This window comes from Danio rerio, chromosome 9 (assembly GCF_052040795.2).
Source record: "Danio rerio strain M-AB ecotype USA chromosome 9, GRCz13ab, whole genome shotgun sequence".
Classification (NCBI taxonomy): Eukaryota; Metazoa; Chordata; class Actinopteri; order Cypriniformes; family Danionidae; genus Danio; species Danio rerio.
In genome coordinates this window covers 37,522,877-37,538,524 of record NC_141029.1, presented here as the reverse complement: position 1 = coordinate 37,538,524, position 15,648 = coordinate 37,522,877, and the positions used below count along the sequence as shown (strand labels likewise).

Here is a 15,648-nt window from a genome sequence, read left to right as displayed (position 1 = left end):
TCAGCAGATCGCCATGGCAACCCTTTATATGCAGCACAATTGTTTACTAGTCTTCACTTTTAACAGTGGAATTTACATTATTTATGCTATTTAAAAGGCCTAGTTGTACTAACTTCGTTCTTTGGTGAGGTGAAATACTTTTAAATTAGTAGGGAAAGGCGTAGGTTGTGCGTTTCAAAGTTCAGTCCATTTCCATTTAAATGAATAGCTGTGTGAGCACTTTTGAGGAAATATGACATTTTAGTTAGGTTAACATATTGTGTATGTTTTTCAAAGTCATCATCTGTGAAATTACAAAACCACAGGCACAGGGAGAAAGGAGGCTATGCGGAGGCCAAATAATATCGTTACTAAACACGTAAATCATCAAGCAGCCATTTGCACATCAAGCAGACACCGCTTCTGGCGGATAGACAGCTGTGGTTGTTGGGTTGCGCAGTTTTAGATGGGAAGCAACGCCCTTCACAAACTTCTGATTGTATTATTGTCACAGTAAATGTATATTGATTATATTGGAATACCAAAGAACATTTTGGTCTATTAATGAGAGAGAAAGCAATGCAATCACAGGATTCTAATACAGTGTTTTGCTCCAATCAAGCTGGTAAGCTCTTGCTGATAAATTTTCTGTTTTATTCCACTGTTTCAAGGAATATAGGGATCAAAAACAAAAACACTAATGATATTTTACAATTTAATGCAGTCTTAAATGCATACAGCAATAAATAAATAAATAAATAAATAAATAAAAATACTGCTGTTTAAAATTCAAACGGTGGGATTTCAAATGAAAAGATTAGCATTTTAAAGTTGATTAACAATGGTCATTCACAACATGCACTTATTTCTGTCAGTAAAAGTGCATTTTGACATTTCACTGAATAGCATAGCGTGTGGTTTTGTGACTTAGGCTACCAACTCATATAAAGAAAAACTTACAAAATATTTAAAAGCAGTAAACACTTGCTGCAGCGCCACACATATTTTAGGGTGCATTTGGATGATGTTACAGACTGCTCAAAGACTGTTTTTGTAATGTGAAGTGGTACACTGAAGCGAGGAGCGGAACCAAATACAGGTTTATTAAACAGAATGGTCAGGCAAGCAACAGTCAACAAAGAAGCAAACAGATATACGGGCAATCCAGAGTTGTGATCAATACACAGGTGAATGACAGCACAGGCAGCATACAATATAATCAAACAAGGCGAAGGTCAAAACACAGCAAAGCAAAGCAAGGGAAATGTTAACAGTACAAATAAACAAGACTCAGCACAGATGTGTGCGTGTGTGCTGTATTTAATGTCCTTGTAATCAGTCTTTGATCAGTCAGGATCAGGAGCCGGTGTGTGTCCACATACTGGACACTTATATCAGGAACTTGTAGTCCATATATTCAAGTGGTGCTCGCTGCAGAGCCATTTGAGGAGAGCTGAGCTCCAGAGAGGGGGAGCTTAAGCTTGAGCTCCACCTTTTTTGCACTTCTTCTACGAGTGATGTCACAGGGGGTAGGGTTAGGGGTGGGGTTGGTGTACGCATTAAAACAGCTTACAGGAGGAGGAGCGACAGCTCATGCTCCCCCTCGCTGGAGCTCAGCTCTCCTCAAATGGCTCTGCAGCGAGGCAGATTTGTAGTCTGTTGTGATCTGCAGCCGCTCGATCGCTGGTGATCATAACAGTTTTATATAATTTCAGTAATGAAATGTTGTTCCGGTGTTCCGGTTTCCCCTTTACAAGTCCAAAGACATGCGCTATAGGTGAATTGTGTAAGCTAAATTGTCCATAGTGTATGTGTGTGAATGAGTGTATGGGTGTTTCCAAGTGATAGGTTACAGCTGAAAGGGTATCTGCTGCATTCAACAAAAATGCTGGATAAGTTGGCGGATCATTTCACTGAGGCAACCCCTGATTAATAAAAGCTAGGGACTAAGCTGTATGAATGAATGTTTATGAATGATATGCTTATATAAAGATGTTTTGGTAAAATCAAAGTCCAAACTCTTCCACTGAATGACAGTTTTGCAGTTTGGAAGAATATTTTACCAGAATTTTGATTTTTATTTTCACAGACTTTTATTGAAACCTGGAAGAAATGTGTTACTTGCAATTAATGTTTTTGTGGTATATAAGGATTCTTACTGTGGCCGAGAGAGCTAAACATGCTGCAATTTAAGAAAACACAATAAAAAACGCAATAAAAAAAAAATAAAAAAACAAGCAAATTAAACAAAAATATTCAACTGTTTCACAACACATGCTGCAAATCCTCACAACGCATACATATTAAAAAACGGGCTGCATTTTCTCACAACACAAACAAATTATGAAAGGATTGCCTTTTTTTACAACACTTGCAAATAGAACGGAGCCCAATGGAAATGTTTCAAGGGGACCCTGAAATGTGATGGACGCTGCTGCAAAATGTTTATTGTACCATGACCTGTGCTCGGTGAAGTTGTAGGTGATCTTCAAAACGTGAGTTTTTTTGTTTATTTTAACATCCTAATTCCCTTGTCATTTGTATTTTATTAGCCTAAATAACCATAACCTAAATAGCTAAGTCCATCACTTTTTTTTGTATTTTTTATTTTTTTGCATTGTTGAGGATGTGCAACAAGTGTGCTGTCAAAACGATAAGGATCGTTTCTTAATTTGCTCATAATTTTTTGTAATTACATGTGTTTTCTTAAACTGCAGCATGTTCTCAGCCACCATAAGAATCAGATAGATCTGTTAGATTGAATGTCAATCCAGAACATTCATTTATTTTTAGTAACTTTTCCTTTTCAATTCAGTTGATTGATGCAAGACCACTGTTCATATAAAACCATGTCCAGCTGACTTTCTTATTCATTGCCTTTCTTTTATTGCCTTTCCATTTTACCCGCTGTGCGATGGAGCTGAAATGAATATGCGAATCTGAATACCAGTGAGAGGTCAAGTGTGAGTTAAGTGTGATTCTTTTATATATATAATGAAGAAAGGAACCATTAAATAAAATGAAAAAGTAAGCAATTGAAATAACTTTCAAAAATATAGGAAAATAAAGTATATGGCAATCTTAGAAAATAAATATATCGAATTTAATTCTTTCCAGGGTCTACAGGACAAATGTACAGTGTGACACTTCTGCAACATTACTGTACTTTGTGAGAGCAAACTAACAGAAAGAGCTGCTGAACTGTTGAACTTGTGCTCTGTGAATTCGGCTGTTGCTAATGCAGCACTCTGTTCTGTGAAGTATGTGTGAATTCTGATTAATGTAGACTTCAAAACTGGGAAACGTTAGGTTTAATGTACTAAAAATGTACTTAATTGAACACTTTTTTCATTTAGTTCATTTAAAGGTGTTAAAAGTGTGATTTTCTTTAATCACACATACAATTTGTCTTTCTGCCTGACAGATATAATTTAAATAAGTGTCTTGAGAAATCACACATTGCTGTGACAGCCATATGCAAAGAGCAACAAGAAATCAGGAGAACAAACTACATTTATTTATTTATTTATTTGAGCCAGAGGTCACTTTCTGATTCTCTTGGTTGACTGCTGTGTATTTACTGCATAAGTTGGTTACTGCATGATGTCATATACACGCCACTAACACAGACATTAATTTCATTGTTTAATCAATTAGATGAATTAAAAATATTCAGTGCCACTTGACTAATTTGTTTCTGATATGAAAGCATTGTAGTGGTTTCATCATGTCTCTGTGTTATTTTACAGTTTCAAATATTAATCACACATTATATTTGGTTGTGAAATTACCCTCTAAAGAACATTCAAATCTATTAGAGTGCTAAATGAGAAAAGTGTCAAATTACATTACAAAAGGTAACTTAAAAAAGAAAAGAAAAACTAAATAAATTACACAGTTACACAAGACCCAACAAAAGCCTAAAGAAGCCTTTTTGTTCAATTTAATGGTAACCAAAACATTTTCCTTCAGCTTATTTATCAGGGGTCGCCACAGTGAAATAAACCAACAACTATATGTTTTACGCAGAGGATGCCCTTTCAGCCACAACTCAGTACTGGGAAACACCCATACACTCTCACATTCACACACACAAATACACTATGACCCATTTAGTTCATCCAACTCACCTATAGCGTATATCTTTGGACAGTGGGGGACACCGGAGCATCTTGAGAAAACCCACATGAACACAGGAAAAACATGCAAACTCTAAAAAGAAATGCCAACTGGCTCAGCCGGGACTCGACCAAGGACCTTCTTGCTGTGAAGCGACAGTGCAAAAACAATTTGTTCAAGAAAATAATAGTAAAATCAATTGTAAGTTTATTTAGATGAGAAACTTCACTGTGTGTTGATCAGAGATGCTTTGTATGACATTTATGCTCAAACATCTTGTAATTTTAGGGGCATCTGCCTATTTTCTATAGGGAACATCATGCAGTGATTTGTTGATACTAATCAACTGTATGAAGCCTTGAAATGAGCAATGCATTCAGAACTAATTAAATTATTTAAAACATTAAATGTAAATACCCAATATGTGTAGATTTTTCAGAGGCTCAGAATCTGGCTATAATATATAGTATAAATATAATATATAGTAAGACATACTATACAACAAACACATTTTTTACTTACATAGGGCTTAAAACAGGGCGTCATGGTGGCGCAGTGGGTACCACGATCACCTCACTGCGAGAAGGTCACTGGTTCGAGCCTTGGCTGGGTCAGTTGGCATTTCAGTGTGGAGTTTGCACGTTCCCCATATGACCGCATGGGTTTCCTCCAGGTGCTCCCGTTTCCCCCACAGTCTAAAGACGTGGTACAGTTGAATTGGGTAAGCTAAAAGTGTATGTGTGTGATTGAGTGTGTATGGATGTTTCCCAGCGATCGGTTGCAGCTGGAAGGGCATCCGCAGCGTATAACATATGCTGGATAAGTTGGCGGTTCATTCCACTGTGGTGACCCCACATTAATAAAGGGATTAAGCCAAAAAGAAAATGAATGAGTGAATAAATACTTAAAACTACTACATACAATACTTGTCAGAAAAAAAATGCACTGGCTTTTCTGAACCAATAATCGAAAACAGAAAGCGGTTGAAGGAAATCAATTTCCAATCTGACTCCATTGTAATTAATCTGACTCCATGAAAGTTGTTTAATCATTGATAAAGATAATCTGAATTTTGTCAATGAAATACATCAATGTCTCTGCTGATTTCATCACTACAACGCTGAAGTCATTGTTTGTCAAATGACAGCAAACATGACAAAGTTATATAAAGGAAGATCACAAGCAGATGAATTGTGTATAGCAAAAGCACATGGTTACTGTCAGCTAATGGCAGAGATGTGTATTTGAGCTGTGATGAACTCTGTTAGGCCAGAATTCAAGGACCCATCCTGTGCTTGTCTCAGTAGTCACAGAATAAATAATACAATAGTATGTAATATTTCCTCATCTTACACTTTCTAAACTTTTAAATGACACTTAATAATAAACAAAACCTCAATATTGTCTCATGCGTGAGACCAACAACTAATGAAAGTTTCACATTAGCGCTGTGCACATTAGCATGTTTATCTTGGCATCCGTTATTGTATGCAGTATTTAGGTAAGTTGCTCTATTAAGCTAAATGTAAAGTTAAAGTTTCAGTTTCTGTTGCACTCTCAAAGAGCTTGTCAAACACATATGCTGTCGAAAAAGAGCAGATCTAAAGTCATCCGTGCCAAAGCAAAACAAAGATCTTTAGTGCAAAACAATACACTAATCTACAGTTAGCATTTAAACCGATCTGAATTAGCACACTCTTACGAGAAGAACGGTGTCATGTCTTATCAAATCTGATGAGACCAGCTGCAACACCGCAGATCTTGATGGATCAGGGATGGGTGCTAATTGCTAATAAATGCAGAGGCGGAGGACACCTTCAAACACAGCTAATTATCAACCTTTAAAATAGCTGCTTGACAATCGGAAGTTATTGTGTTCAGTTTTGGGAAAAAAGATGGCAGCACTTTGGAGTTTAGTGCTACTTTGTATCACTAGTCGTTTATGTGCTGCAAATACTTCTTTACAAAGTAAAGAAGTGTTCCAATGGCCTGAACAACATCTGTTGGGTTTGGGTGTGAGAGAGCTACCATCTCAAGCAGAACCTGTTCAGAAGTGTGATGTGCAAGATGAGGATAAGGTGCAGTGTGGAGAGCCTGGCATTTCTCCTGAAGACTGTAATGTTTTAAACTGCTGTTTTGATGGAAAACAGTGCTACTATGGCAATACAGGTAGTGTTACGTTTTTGTCTAAGATGTAGATGTTTACTAAATGTTGTACAAGCAAGAGAATGCCATTCCCTTTCATCTACATAAGTTGTGCAATTTTAACTGGCTTAATCCTGGAGTTATGTAGTATTGCAATGGTCATCAGGTTTAAATCCAAGGAGTATGTGCATTGTTAAATTTCTACATTTTTGAATGGACTCATGCTTCTAAACTAATTCACTTAAATAACAGGAAACAATTGATTATAGAAGTCAGTGGATATACACTTTGCGTAAATGTTTGGTGTTAGCCTAGCATGTAAACTTTTTTTTTTTATTTTATTTTTTATTTATTTTTTTTTTTTTACCAGCATGGGAGCACTTAATTTAGAACTATAGTTTGTATTATGCCACTTGCTGAAACAATCCATCTGGTATTATTAACCACTGGTGTGTTTTTTTTTTTTTTTTTTTTTTTTTTTTTTTTTTTTTTTTAAATTAAGTGTCATTTTATTTAAAATGACTACTTCCATAATTTCTCTGATATTTAGCTAATGATTAATCCTGGTTGATGTGTTTCAAAAACGCATTGAGTCTTTGAAGTCCATATGACTAAGCTCAAGTTCTTCTTCTTTGCTAGTAACTGTCCAGTGTACAAGAGATGGGCAGTTTGTTGTTGTGGCCTTGAGAGATGCAACTATTCCAAGAATAAGCTTGGAGTCCATCAGCCTTTTGGGAGGAAGTGATCCTCCTTGTGCCCCCGTTGATGCCACTAAAGCTTTTGCCATCTACCAGTTCCCTGTCACTGCTTGTGGCACCACAGTGATGGTTGGTACTGACTGTGAGGTTTAGGTGGGCCTCATGTGCTTTTGTTAGTAATTTTTTTATTTTGGTAACGTGCTACAGGTGGAAGATGACTTCCTAATCTATGAAAACAGAATGACATCTGTATATGAAGTAAATGTTGGACCTCTAGGCTCTATCACAAGAGATAGCCATTATGAGTGAGTGACTACATCCTTTAAATGGTTCCATGGCTGTTAGTTCTGGTCTTCAATTTGAAGTCTTCCCTTTCAGGCTCCTCTTCCAGTGTAAATATTCACGCAGCAGTTTTGAAGCGCTGGTTGTTGAAGTCAACCCTGTTCCTCCTCCTCTTCCTGTGGCTGCACTTGGACCTCTTAGAGTGGAGCTTAAACTGGCTAACGGGCAGTGTTTTCTTAAGGGATGTGTGGAAGGTAAAGCTTTGTTCAACATAGTTCATTTTAACACTGAAAGAGACTTAAATGCCTCATTTCTGACTTGTGCAGAAGCTCAAGCATATTCTTCGTACTATGGTGATGCTGAGTATCCTGTGACTAAAGTCCTGCGGGAGCCAGTCTATGTTGAAGTTCATGTTCTCGAGAGGACTGACCCCAACATCTTTCTGACTTTGGGTCGTTGTTGGGCAACTTCAAACCCTGACCCTCAAAGCCTGCCCCAGTGGGATTTTATTGTAAATGGGTAATTGTTGCTGTGCCCTACCCTCTCCACCAAATCCAAATTGCTGGCAAGAATTGTTTGTAATCATCTCCTGTTGTGCAGTTGTCCTTCCCAGGATGATCGTTACCAGACCACTTTGTTCCCTGTGGATGAGACTTCAGGCCTGCAGTTTCCAAACCACTTCAAACGGTTTGCAGTCAAGATGTTTGCTTTTGTGGATCCTGCGTCTCTGGCCCCCCTGATGGAGACGGTATCTTTTTACTCCTTGGTTTTTTTTTTTTTTTAAATATCAAATTTGATTCTTGGCCTTAAGTCTTTTCTCTGCTAGGTCTTTATTCACTGCAGTACATCAGTTTGTACTCCAACTGCAGAAGACTCTTGCGTTCAGAGTTGCAACAGGAAGAGTGGGTGTTGCTTATTTCAACTTTATTATCTATGGTGTATTTAAGGCCTTTTCTGACTTTCCTCTCTTTTGCAGGGAGAGATGTTGGTATACAAAAGCGCCGTCGTACCCGCTCTGTAGTTTCCAGTGGAGAGATTCATCTTGTTCGACCCTGAGTTTCTTTTTTGTAATAAAGAGCAATTTTAAAGTCTTTTCTCTGAAAATTGCTGTTTTGCTGCCTTATTTTAATTAGTTCAAGATTATTAATCCTGGTCAATGGTTCTGGTGCTTTTTGAGCATGTGATATGCACCGTTAGTATAGGCTCTAGTACCTTTGCTAACATTTAAGCCCTAAACCTTTACCTCATTCAATCAAACCCAAACTTCCTTTTTTTTTTTTTTTTTTTTTTCTCTCTAAAAGATGTTCTTCCACAAGATTGAGCCTACAGGGGTCCAGATCTCTCCAGTTACTGCACATATACCTGGTTTTAAGGTTCACATATTTATACAAGTGTGCCCAAGTAAAACCACTTAATTTATAAATGCTATAGTTCCTTTTTACTTGTCAAATTTGTTGAAGTATAATTGCAAGTCCCTCAACAAATTAAGCACAAGTAAAAACATGGCTAATTATAAAATTACAGAAGGTTAATTGGAAATATTTAGATTTGTAGACTACTTTCCTTGTGCTCTGTGGAATCTCATTAAATCCTGGCAGTTTAAGAGTTGTAGTTAACAAATGTATGTTACCTTGTGATTCACACTGGCTTTAATTGTGGCACTCTCAGTGCTGACAGCCAGCAAGAATCTGGTGGCAAAATTCTTGCTTTAAGATTGTATTCTCGTTTGTGCTAGTGGCATCTGCTGTGTTATTTGACAAATGCCCTGTCATTTTCATGTCCAGGGATTCCTGGTCTTTACCTAGTAGTGGCGTATCTTTCTGTGAGTGACAATCTGACAGCCCTTTCTTGCAGTTTAGTTCTCTGAATTCTAAAGTGAAGAGTAAATGCTGGTGGTGGCGCTTTCAGGAAAATATGTACTAAATGCACTTTAATTCATTCGTTTATTGGCGCTCTAGTATCTTTAGTAGAATCTTCTCTTGAGAAACCTTGATTTGTTCTAATCAGGGCAAGGTTGTAGTCATAAATTTTAAAATTAAGATATGACTTATGAAAAGTTTTAAATTTAACATTTCATGCACCACAGATCTATTGGAGTGAGAAAATTACAGTACATGTACATAAATCCATGGACTGTACAATGCTATCCAATTCCACCCATCCAGTTCCGTGTACCCATCCTATTCAATTTACCTATTTTGTCAGTCCATCCATTTATTACTATTCAGTCATTCCATCCACCCATTGTCTTATTCCATGCTGTCCATCCTTCAATGTATCCAATTTTCAATCCAATTAACCATCGTAGTTTAGTTTAAAGCTTTAATAATCCCTGTGGTGCAGCTCATTTTGACATAGTAGTAATTCCCATATAACAGAAAGACACGCTTAACACAATAAACATCAGCGCATAACATCAAGTACACAAACACACACACAAAAAAGGGGGAAACTATTTATTTATATAAAAAAATAATAATAAACCACTGTTTAGCTACATTAATGTAACTGAATTGCTTCAGGCACAAAAGTAAATTTTATAACAATTTGTAGAACATCTTAATGTCCTTTACATGTTGCCCAAGAGGTATCCACTCAAAATATTTGTATAAAGAGTGTGTGCTGTCTCCTAGTGTTTTGTGCCATCCTCAATACTTGCTATTCTTATTAGGATGCAAGACTTCACAAGGGAACTTCTAACACAAATTAACAATGCCTTAAAGACCATTCTTGCTTTTTCTTTTATAAACTGAGGAAGACCAACAAATATGAGAAGGGACAAAATACTTCCAATATATTAATTATAAAAGTTGTTAAAAATAGTTCTCTCTACGTTAAGAGGTGGGTTTCTGCATTCAGAAAAAGTCTGATTCCTCAAATTCAAATTTTGGAGCTTTAAATAAATTCTAAAATCGATTCAGACTACGGATACACATAAAACATAAGACATGTTGATTGAATAAGGTATGTCAGCATTTGCAAATGACTGATATGTCATATGTAGGAGCTACAAATCATCTTACTCGCTGCTCTTAGTATGACCCATTTGGGAATTAAGCGCAGAATAAAAATATCATACTTGATGTACTGCAGTAATGAATCTGGGAAACTGGCTCCAGAGAGAATTATGAAGGTTAAAGCTGATGGCAGTTATTTATATGACTACCATTTTAAATGGAAATGCTTTGCGTGTTTGCTTGCAAATACATGTTATTTCCACAACTTTTTCTAGACATAGCAGTACAATGTCTCGCAAACACCGTTGCTGCTAATAAGTTGCAATCGCTGAATGTTAAAATATTCACCCATTATTTGTTTGCAAATATTCATTTGCATTTTTATGAACCATTTTCTAGATTTATACATCAGAGTTTGCAGCGTTCTCTATCGTTCAGGATTACGCATCTGCTCAAAGGTGTAAATGTGATTGAATAACTGCCTTACTCAGAAAGGCCAGGTATAACAAACTTTTAATGGCACCCCTAACAGTGTTATTAGCAAAACACTGGCCATTTAGAGCATCAGGGGAGCTGAGCCTGCCAGTTCGCATCCCATCTATTTTAACCTGAACAATAATGCAGTATTGAAACTGGAACCAATAAAAAATGATTAGCTTGCTTGCCAGCGCTAATTGTGTTGCGACTAATTCTGTGATGCGCCGACAGTGTAATATTATACACTCAGGAAATTACCAACAATTAACTGCAGGCAATCCAAAAGGCTATTTTAAACAAATATTGGGGGAAACCGCAACAATCCTTTTTTCAGTTTTGTCTTGACATTTGTCTGTCTCTGTTTCCCTGGTTTAGCTGAGAGTTTCCTTGAAATCACCCATGAAGCATAATGGAGCCTAGATCAAAGAGAAAAAGCTATAAGGCTCGGCTATAGCAGAGGCATGAAAATGTGAATTCGTAGAGAAGCGGACCTCATCATAAACATCCATCCAATCTGTAAAAGTGGTGGGTGGGCTGTAGTCACTGTGACAGAATACATTCCCAGTGTTCCCTGAAGACATCTGCAGTGCATCAAACTGCACTTGACACAGCAGCAGCTTTGTAATAAAGCAGATGCGGGAATATGGTCACTACCGTGATGGCCATCTGGCCTGGTCATACTTTTTGTACTGACCATGCAGGCATTTAAACAAATAATCCCTGCTGAAAAGCCCAAGTTAGGCCAACAGAGAAGTTCAGTACTGGTTATTGCTAGTCTGTCATGTGCCAGTTTATCTTCAATTAAACAAATGGAAATGTTAAGCGATAACTTTGCCTGGATATTATTGACCTTTCTGCCAAATAGAAATTAGCCAGAAAAGCTGGTTGTTAATTAAAAAGCCTTTTGGGCACATCGGGTCATCAACACCCTTTGATGGAGACCAGAAAAAACAAATCATTTTGGCAAGTAGCCAGTCTTTGAGAGGAATACTCTCAATGTTCATAAAAAGAAAGTAAAAGAAGTGATGTAGTAAAGGCTTGTGAAGGCTAGTAGGATGGCAGAGAGAGACACATGCTCAAAACGAATCCGTGATCTAACATAAATGCATAACTTCCTTTCCATCCCTGTGAATTGAATTCCTTGAGTATTATTCAAAGTTATTTGCTTTTCACCTGCTCATCACTCCAGCTCAACAACAAGCCATTTCACACCGATAAAATTACACCATTTTCACTGAACGGTGGAGTAACAGCTTCTTCTCTGTTTCAGCTTAAGTAACAAAAAATCTTTTCACAGCCAGATCCAATTGTATTATATCAGTGGAACGCAGCTGTTTGCGTCAAACAGAATTTTGATAATTGCGTCCGATAATTGCACAGAGAAAAGCTCCTGTGGGCCACTCTGGAACTCTCAACAACAAATTACTGCATGCAAGACTCTCAAAAGCATCCAAAGTGGCCTTTTTCAAAGCTACGAGGCTCTTTCTTTCGTCCCTGTAGATTATGCATATGTGGAAAGAAACTATTAACTAAAGAGCTTTTGATAACTACCTCATTTCTGTTTATATTGTTTATTTTTTGATTACTAATGTGATTCAGCTGTAAAAAATATCCATAAATTTATAGTTTTCTGTATTTTGTGTTTCATGTACTTTATAAAGTTATTTATGCTTTTAAATTGCCTTTTGAGACCTGTGGGCCTCTTTCTGACTGCATGGAGATAATGGACAGGCAGCTGGTTAGTAATTCATACTCTGTAATATTAGCTAATATTTTCTCATGTACAGTAACTCTTTCCCCACTATTGATGAGATATCTCATCAGAGGTCGGGTTAGACTGTCATTGTCTGTCAAAAATTCCATCATAACCTATTATTGACCGTCAATTAAATTTCATATTTTCTAATCGCTTTTTCATTCATATTTTAATAATGAACTTGCACGATGAGCATATAGGCTAAATTGTTCATTTATTTATTTGACAAATGAACAATAGCTCCTATCTGCCTTTATATCTTCCTCTTGCGTCGACCTGAACCTGGTGCTTGCCTGTGCGCGATCAAACGCATCAAGAGAAACTGATGCAGAGGCAGTTGTCATTAAATTCTGTGTCTTTGCCTCAGAAAGTCGACTTCTCGTAACAGTTTTAATTTTGTCCTGAAAGCTGAAGCCGCTTTCTGCTGCCACACTGGAGAGTCCTTGCCAGAAGTGACTCGGACTCTAAAGACAGACTCGTGCCAGATATGGTTAACAAGAATCGGGCCAGTGCTTTACAGCCGCATCATAAACCCATGTGCGGGAGCGAGCTGCGGGCCATACACAGCCATTTACAGTAACTTGGTCATTTACAGTAACTCTTTCCCCACCATTGACAAGATACAGTATCTCATCAATTAAAAGACAATAGACTGTATAATATATTTTTGGTAATTTTATCTTATTGTTTAATAAATGTATATGAGCTTTTCATTGTTTTTTGCTGTTGTTTTTAAACGCATTATGGGACCATTTTATTTCTTCTGACAACTTTTAACTCTACAAAAGTTTGAAAAAGTGTCCTTTATTAACATTTTAAGTCATTTAAAGTGATGTATTGTCTGGGTTGGTGTTGTATTTAATGCTAAAAAAAACCTTGCCAGTACATTTTCTGCTATTTTACAGATTCATTTATTTATATATTATTTCTTATACATTATATTATTTCAAACTACTAAATTGTCAATTAAAGTCACGTTGTTAGAGTTGAATTTTTAACATCAAAAGTAGACAGAGCAGAGATCAAAGTCCCATAATGAAATTCACAACTAAAACACAAACTATGGAAACAGTTAATTAACAGATACTTTTAGAGTGTATAATAGATGGATTTGCAAACACACTGTAAAAAATGTGTTAATTAGCAGTTTCTATATTTTGGGTTTTCTGCTTATTTATGGTTGTGAATTGCATTATGGGGTGGTGATCTCTGCTCTGTTGATGTTGATTCATTCAATTCTAAAGTTTAGCAAAGTGACTTATCAACATTTTATTAACATATATAGAGAGAAATAAGTCTATAAAAGAACAGCAAGTTTACTGGCAGTTTATTATGAGGTTTTTGTGGCTTAATATACTGTAAAACTCCAACCAAGACAATATATCACTTTAAACCATTAAAAATCCATATAAAAGTCACTTTTTCAAACTTTTTAAAGTTAAAAGTTTGGAAGAAAGATCAAGGTCCCATAATGTATATCGAAAGCAGAAATAAAAATGGGGAAGAATAAAAGATTAAAAAAAACATGAATAACAAAATATAGAAAACTTTCTATTTCAGATTATTTTAGTGTATTTAAAACTGACTATTACTTTGTGTTCATTAGCTTTAGTATTTCTTGTGAATGTAAATATTTTTTTTTTTTTTTTGCTCTCATTCATGATGTAGTTTACTCTTTTGTTAGCTGTAGCCTACAGTTCTAGTTTCAGCCAATTTTAGGACAAGTTGATTGCACTGTTGCCTCATTAAATCAATCAGTGTTCAAAATGCAGTGGTATTCTACATGTCTTGAGGTTTGTCAAGCCCCATTAGTCTTCACTCAGGTTTGCTTCATTCTTTATTTGCCGCCAACATGGCCAATTCAGCTTTCTAATGTCACTTTCGCTCTTGGATAATAAAATGCACCATAAAATATTTTAGAGGCCCCTGACTAAACCCTTAATGGAGGACCGGTCACCTCAGATTCAGATCTCACTTTTTACCGACATATTTTGTGTGGCGGCTTAAGGGCTGGTGGAGGCCTGGAGGTCACATTGTAATTCAGCAAACTGAAGGTGGTAACAGGGGACCTGGAGGCAGCAGACAGCTTGTCAGGTTCATTTCTAATTATAGTATATTTTAATATTTTATTTTTTGGACTTTTTACTTTTTATTGACGGATACAGCAGGAATTTTGCATTATTTATTCAGTCGTGTATTCAGTCCTGGTTTTATGCATTTAGTAAGGATGTGGCTTATTCTCATGACTACAAACATAAACAATGGTCCTCCCCCATACCGCATTTCCCTACAGAATAAATCAGTGTTTTAATCACCGAAACATCTTGTTTTAAAGCCACAGCATGTACATTTTCTATTTATAGAGAAACCCTGTTTACGAATGTGTTTGCCTTCTGGCTTGAGGATATGCTAAGGATGTGTTAAATTTACTGACCTAAAAACACAAAACCTTTTGTTATCAGCTTACAACAATGAGGTAGAACATAGTTAATATAATTGCGTTAAACTTTGCGGTTCTCAAAATGAGAAAAGAAACTTCTGTTTTTCAAATGTTTTGCTTTTTAAAAAAAGTTTAGTAGTCACATTTCTGGTAAGAAACAAATTGAGCATAATCCCGAAGACAGAAGCTATGTGAATCCACTAATCAAAGAAGTCTGCATTACAGTGACAATGAAAACTGCAGCAAATGAGCTCAGAGGCCATGCATAACTCCTATATTGCACATGCATGGCTTAACTAAATTCAAACATTCATTCATTTTCCTTCAGCTTAGTCCCTTGTTTATCAGGGGTAGCCACAGCATAATGAACCGATATTTTTATCATATGATTTACGCAGCAGATGCCCTTCCAGTTGCAACCCAGTACTGGGAAACATCCATACACATTATTCACACACACACACACACACACACACACACACACACACACACACACACACACACACACACACACACACACACACACACACACACTACAGCCAATTTAACCCAATTTCAATCCAATTAACCTATAGGCTTTGGACTGTGGGGTAAACCAGAGCACACTGAGGAAACCCACACAAACATGGGGAGAACATGCAAACTCCACACAGAAATGAAAACTGGCACAGTCGGGACTTGAACCAGTGACCTTCTTGCTGTGAGGTGATTGTGCTCACCACTGTGAGCTCAAACTGTTTACATTTTTGTCTTTGTAGTTTTTCAAGCATATATCAGATGTTTAGGTTAGACTTC

At 36.7% G+C, this 15,648-nt stretch overlaps 2 protein-coding genes across 3 annotated transcripts in view; one reads left to right on the top strand and one right to left on the bottom strand.

The window, feature by feature from the left end:
• Nucleotides 1-15,648, bottom strand: part of LOC147842407 (uncharacterized) — a 194,519-nt gene that overhangs the window by 141,146 nt on the left and 37,725 nt on the right. The gene's annotated exons all lie outside the window — the stretch shown is intronic.
• zp2l1 (zona pellucida glycoprotein 2, like 1) lies at nucleotides 5,969-8,327 on the top strand. Of its 2 annotated transcripts, NM_001105104.1 has the most exon segments (8): nucleotides 5,969-6,267; nucleotides 6,883-7,070; nucleotides 7,149-7,246; nucleotides 7,320-7,477; nucleotides 7,550-7,742; nucleotides 7,824-7,971; nucleotides 8,050-8,125; nucleotides 8,200-8,311. In NM_001105104.1, coding segments are annotated over 8 exon segments (1,215 nt in total). In that variant the 5' UTR covers nucleotides 5,969-5,993; the 3' UTR covers nucleotides 8,280-8,311.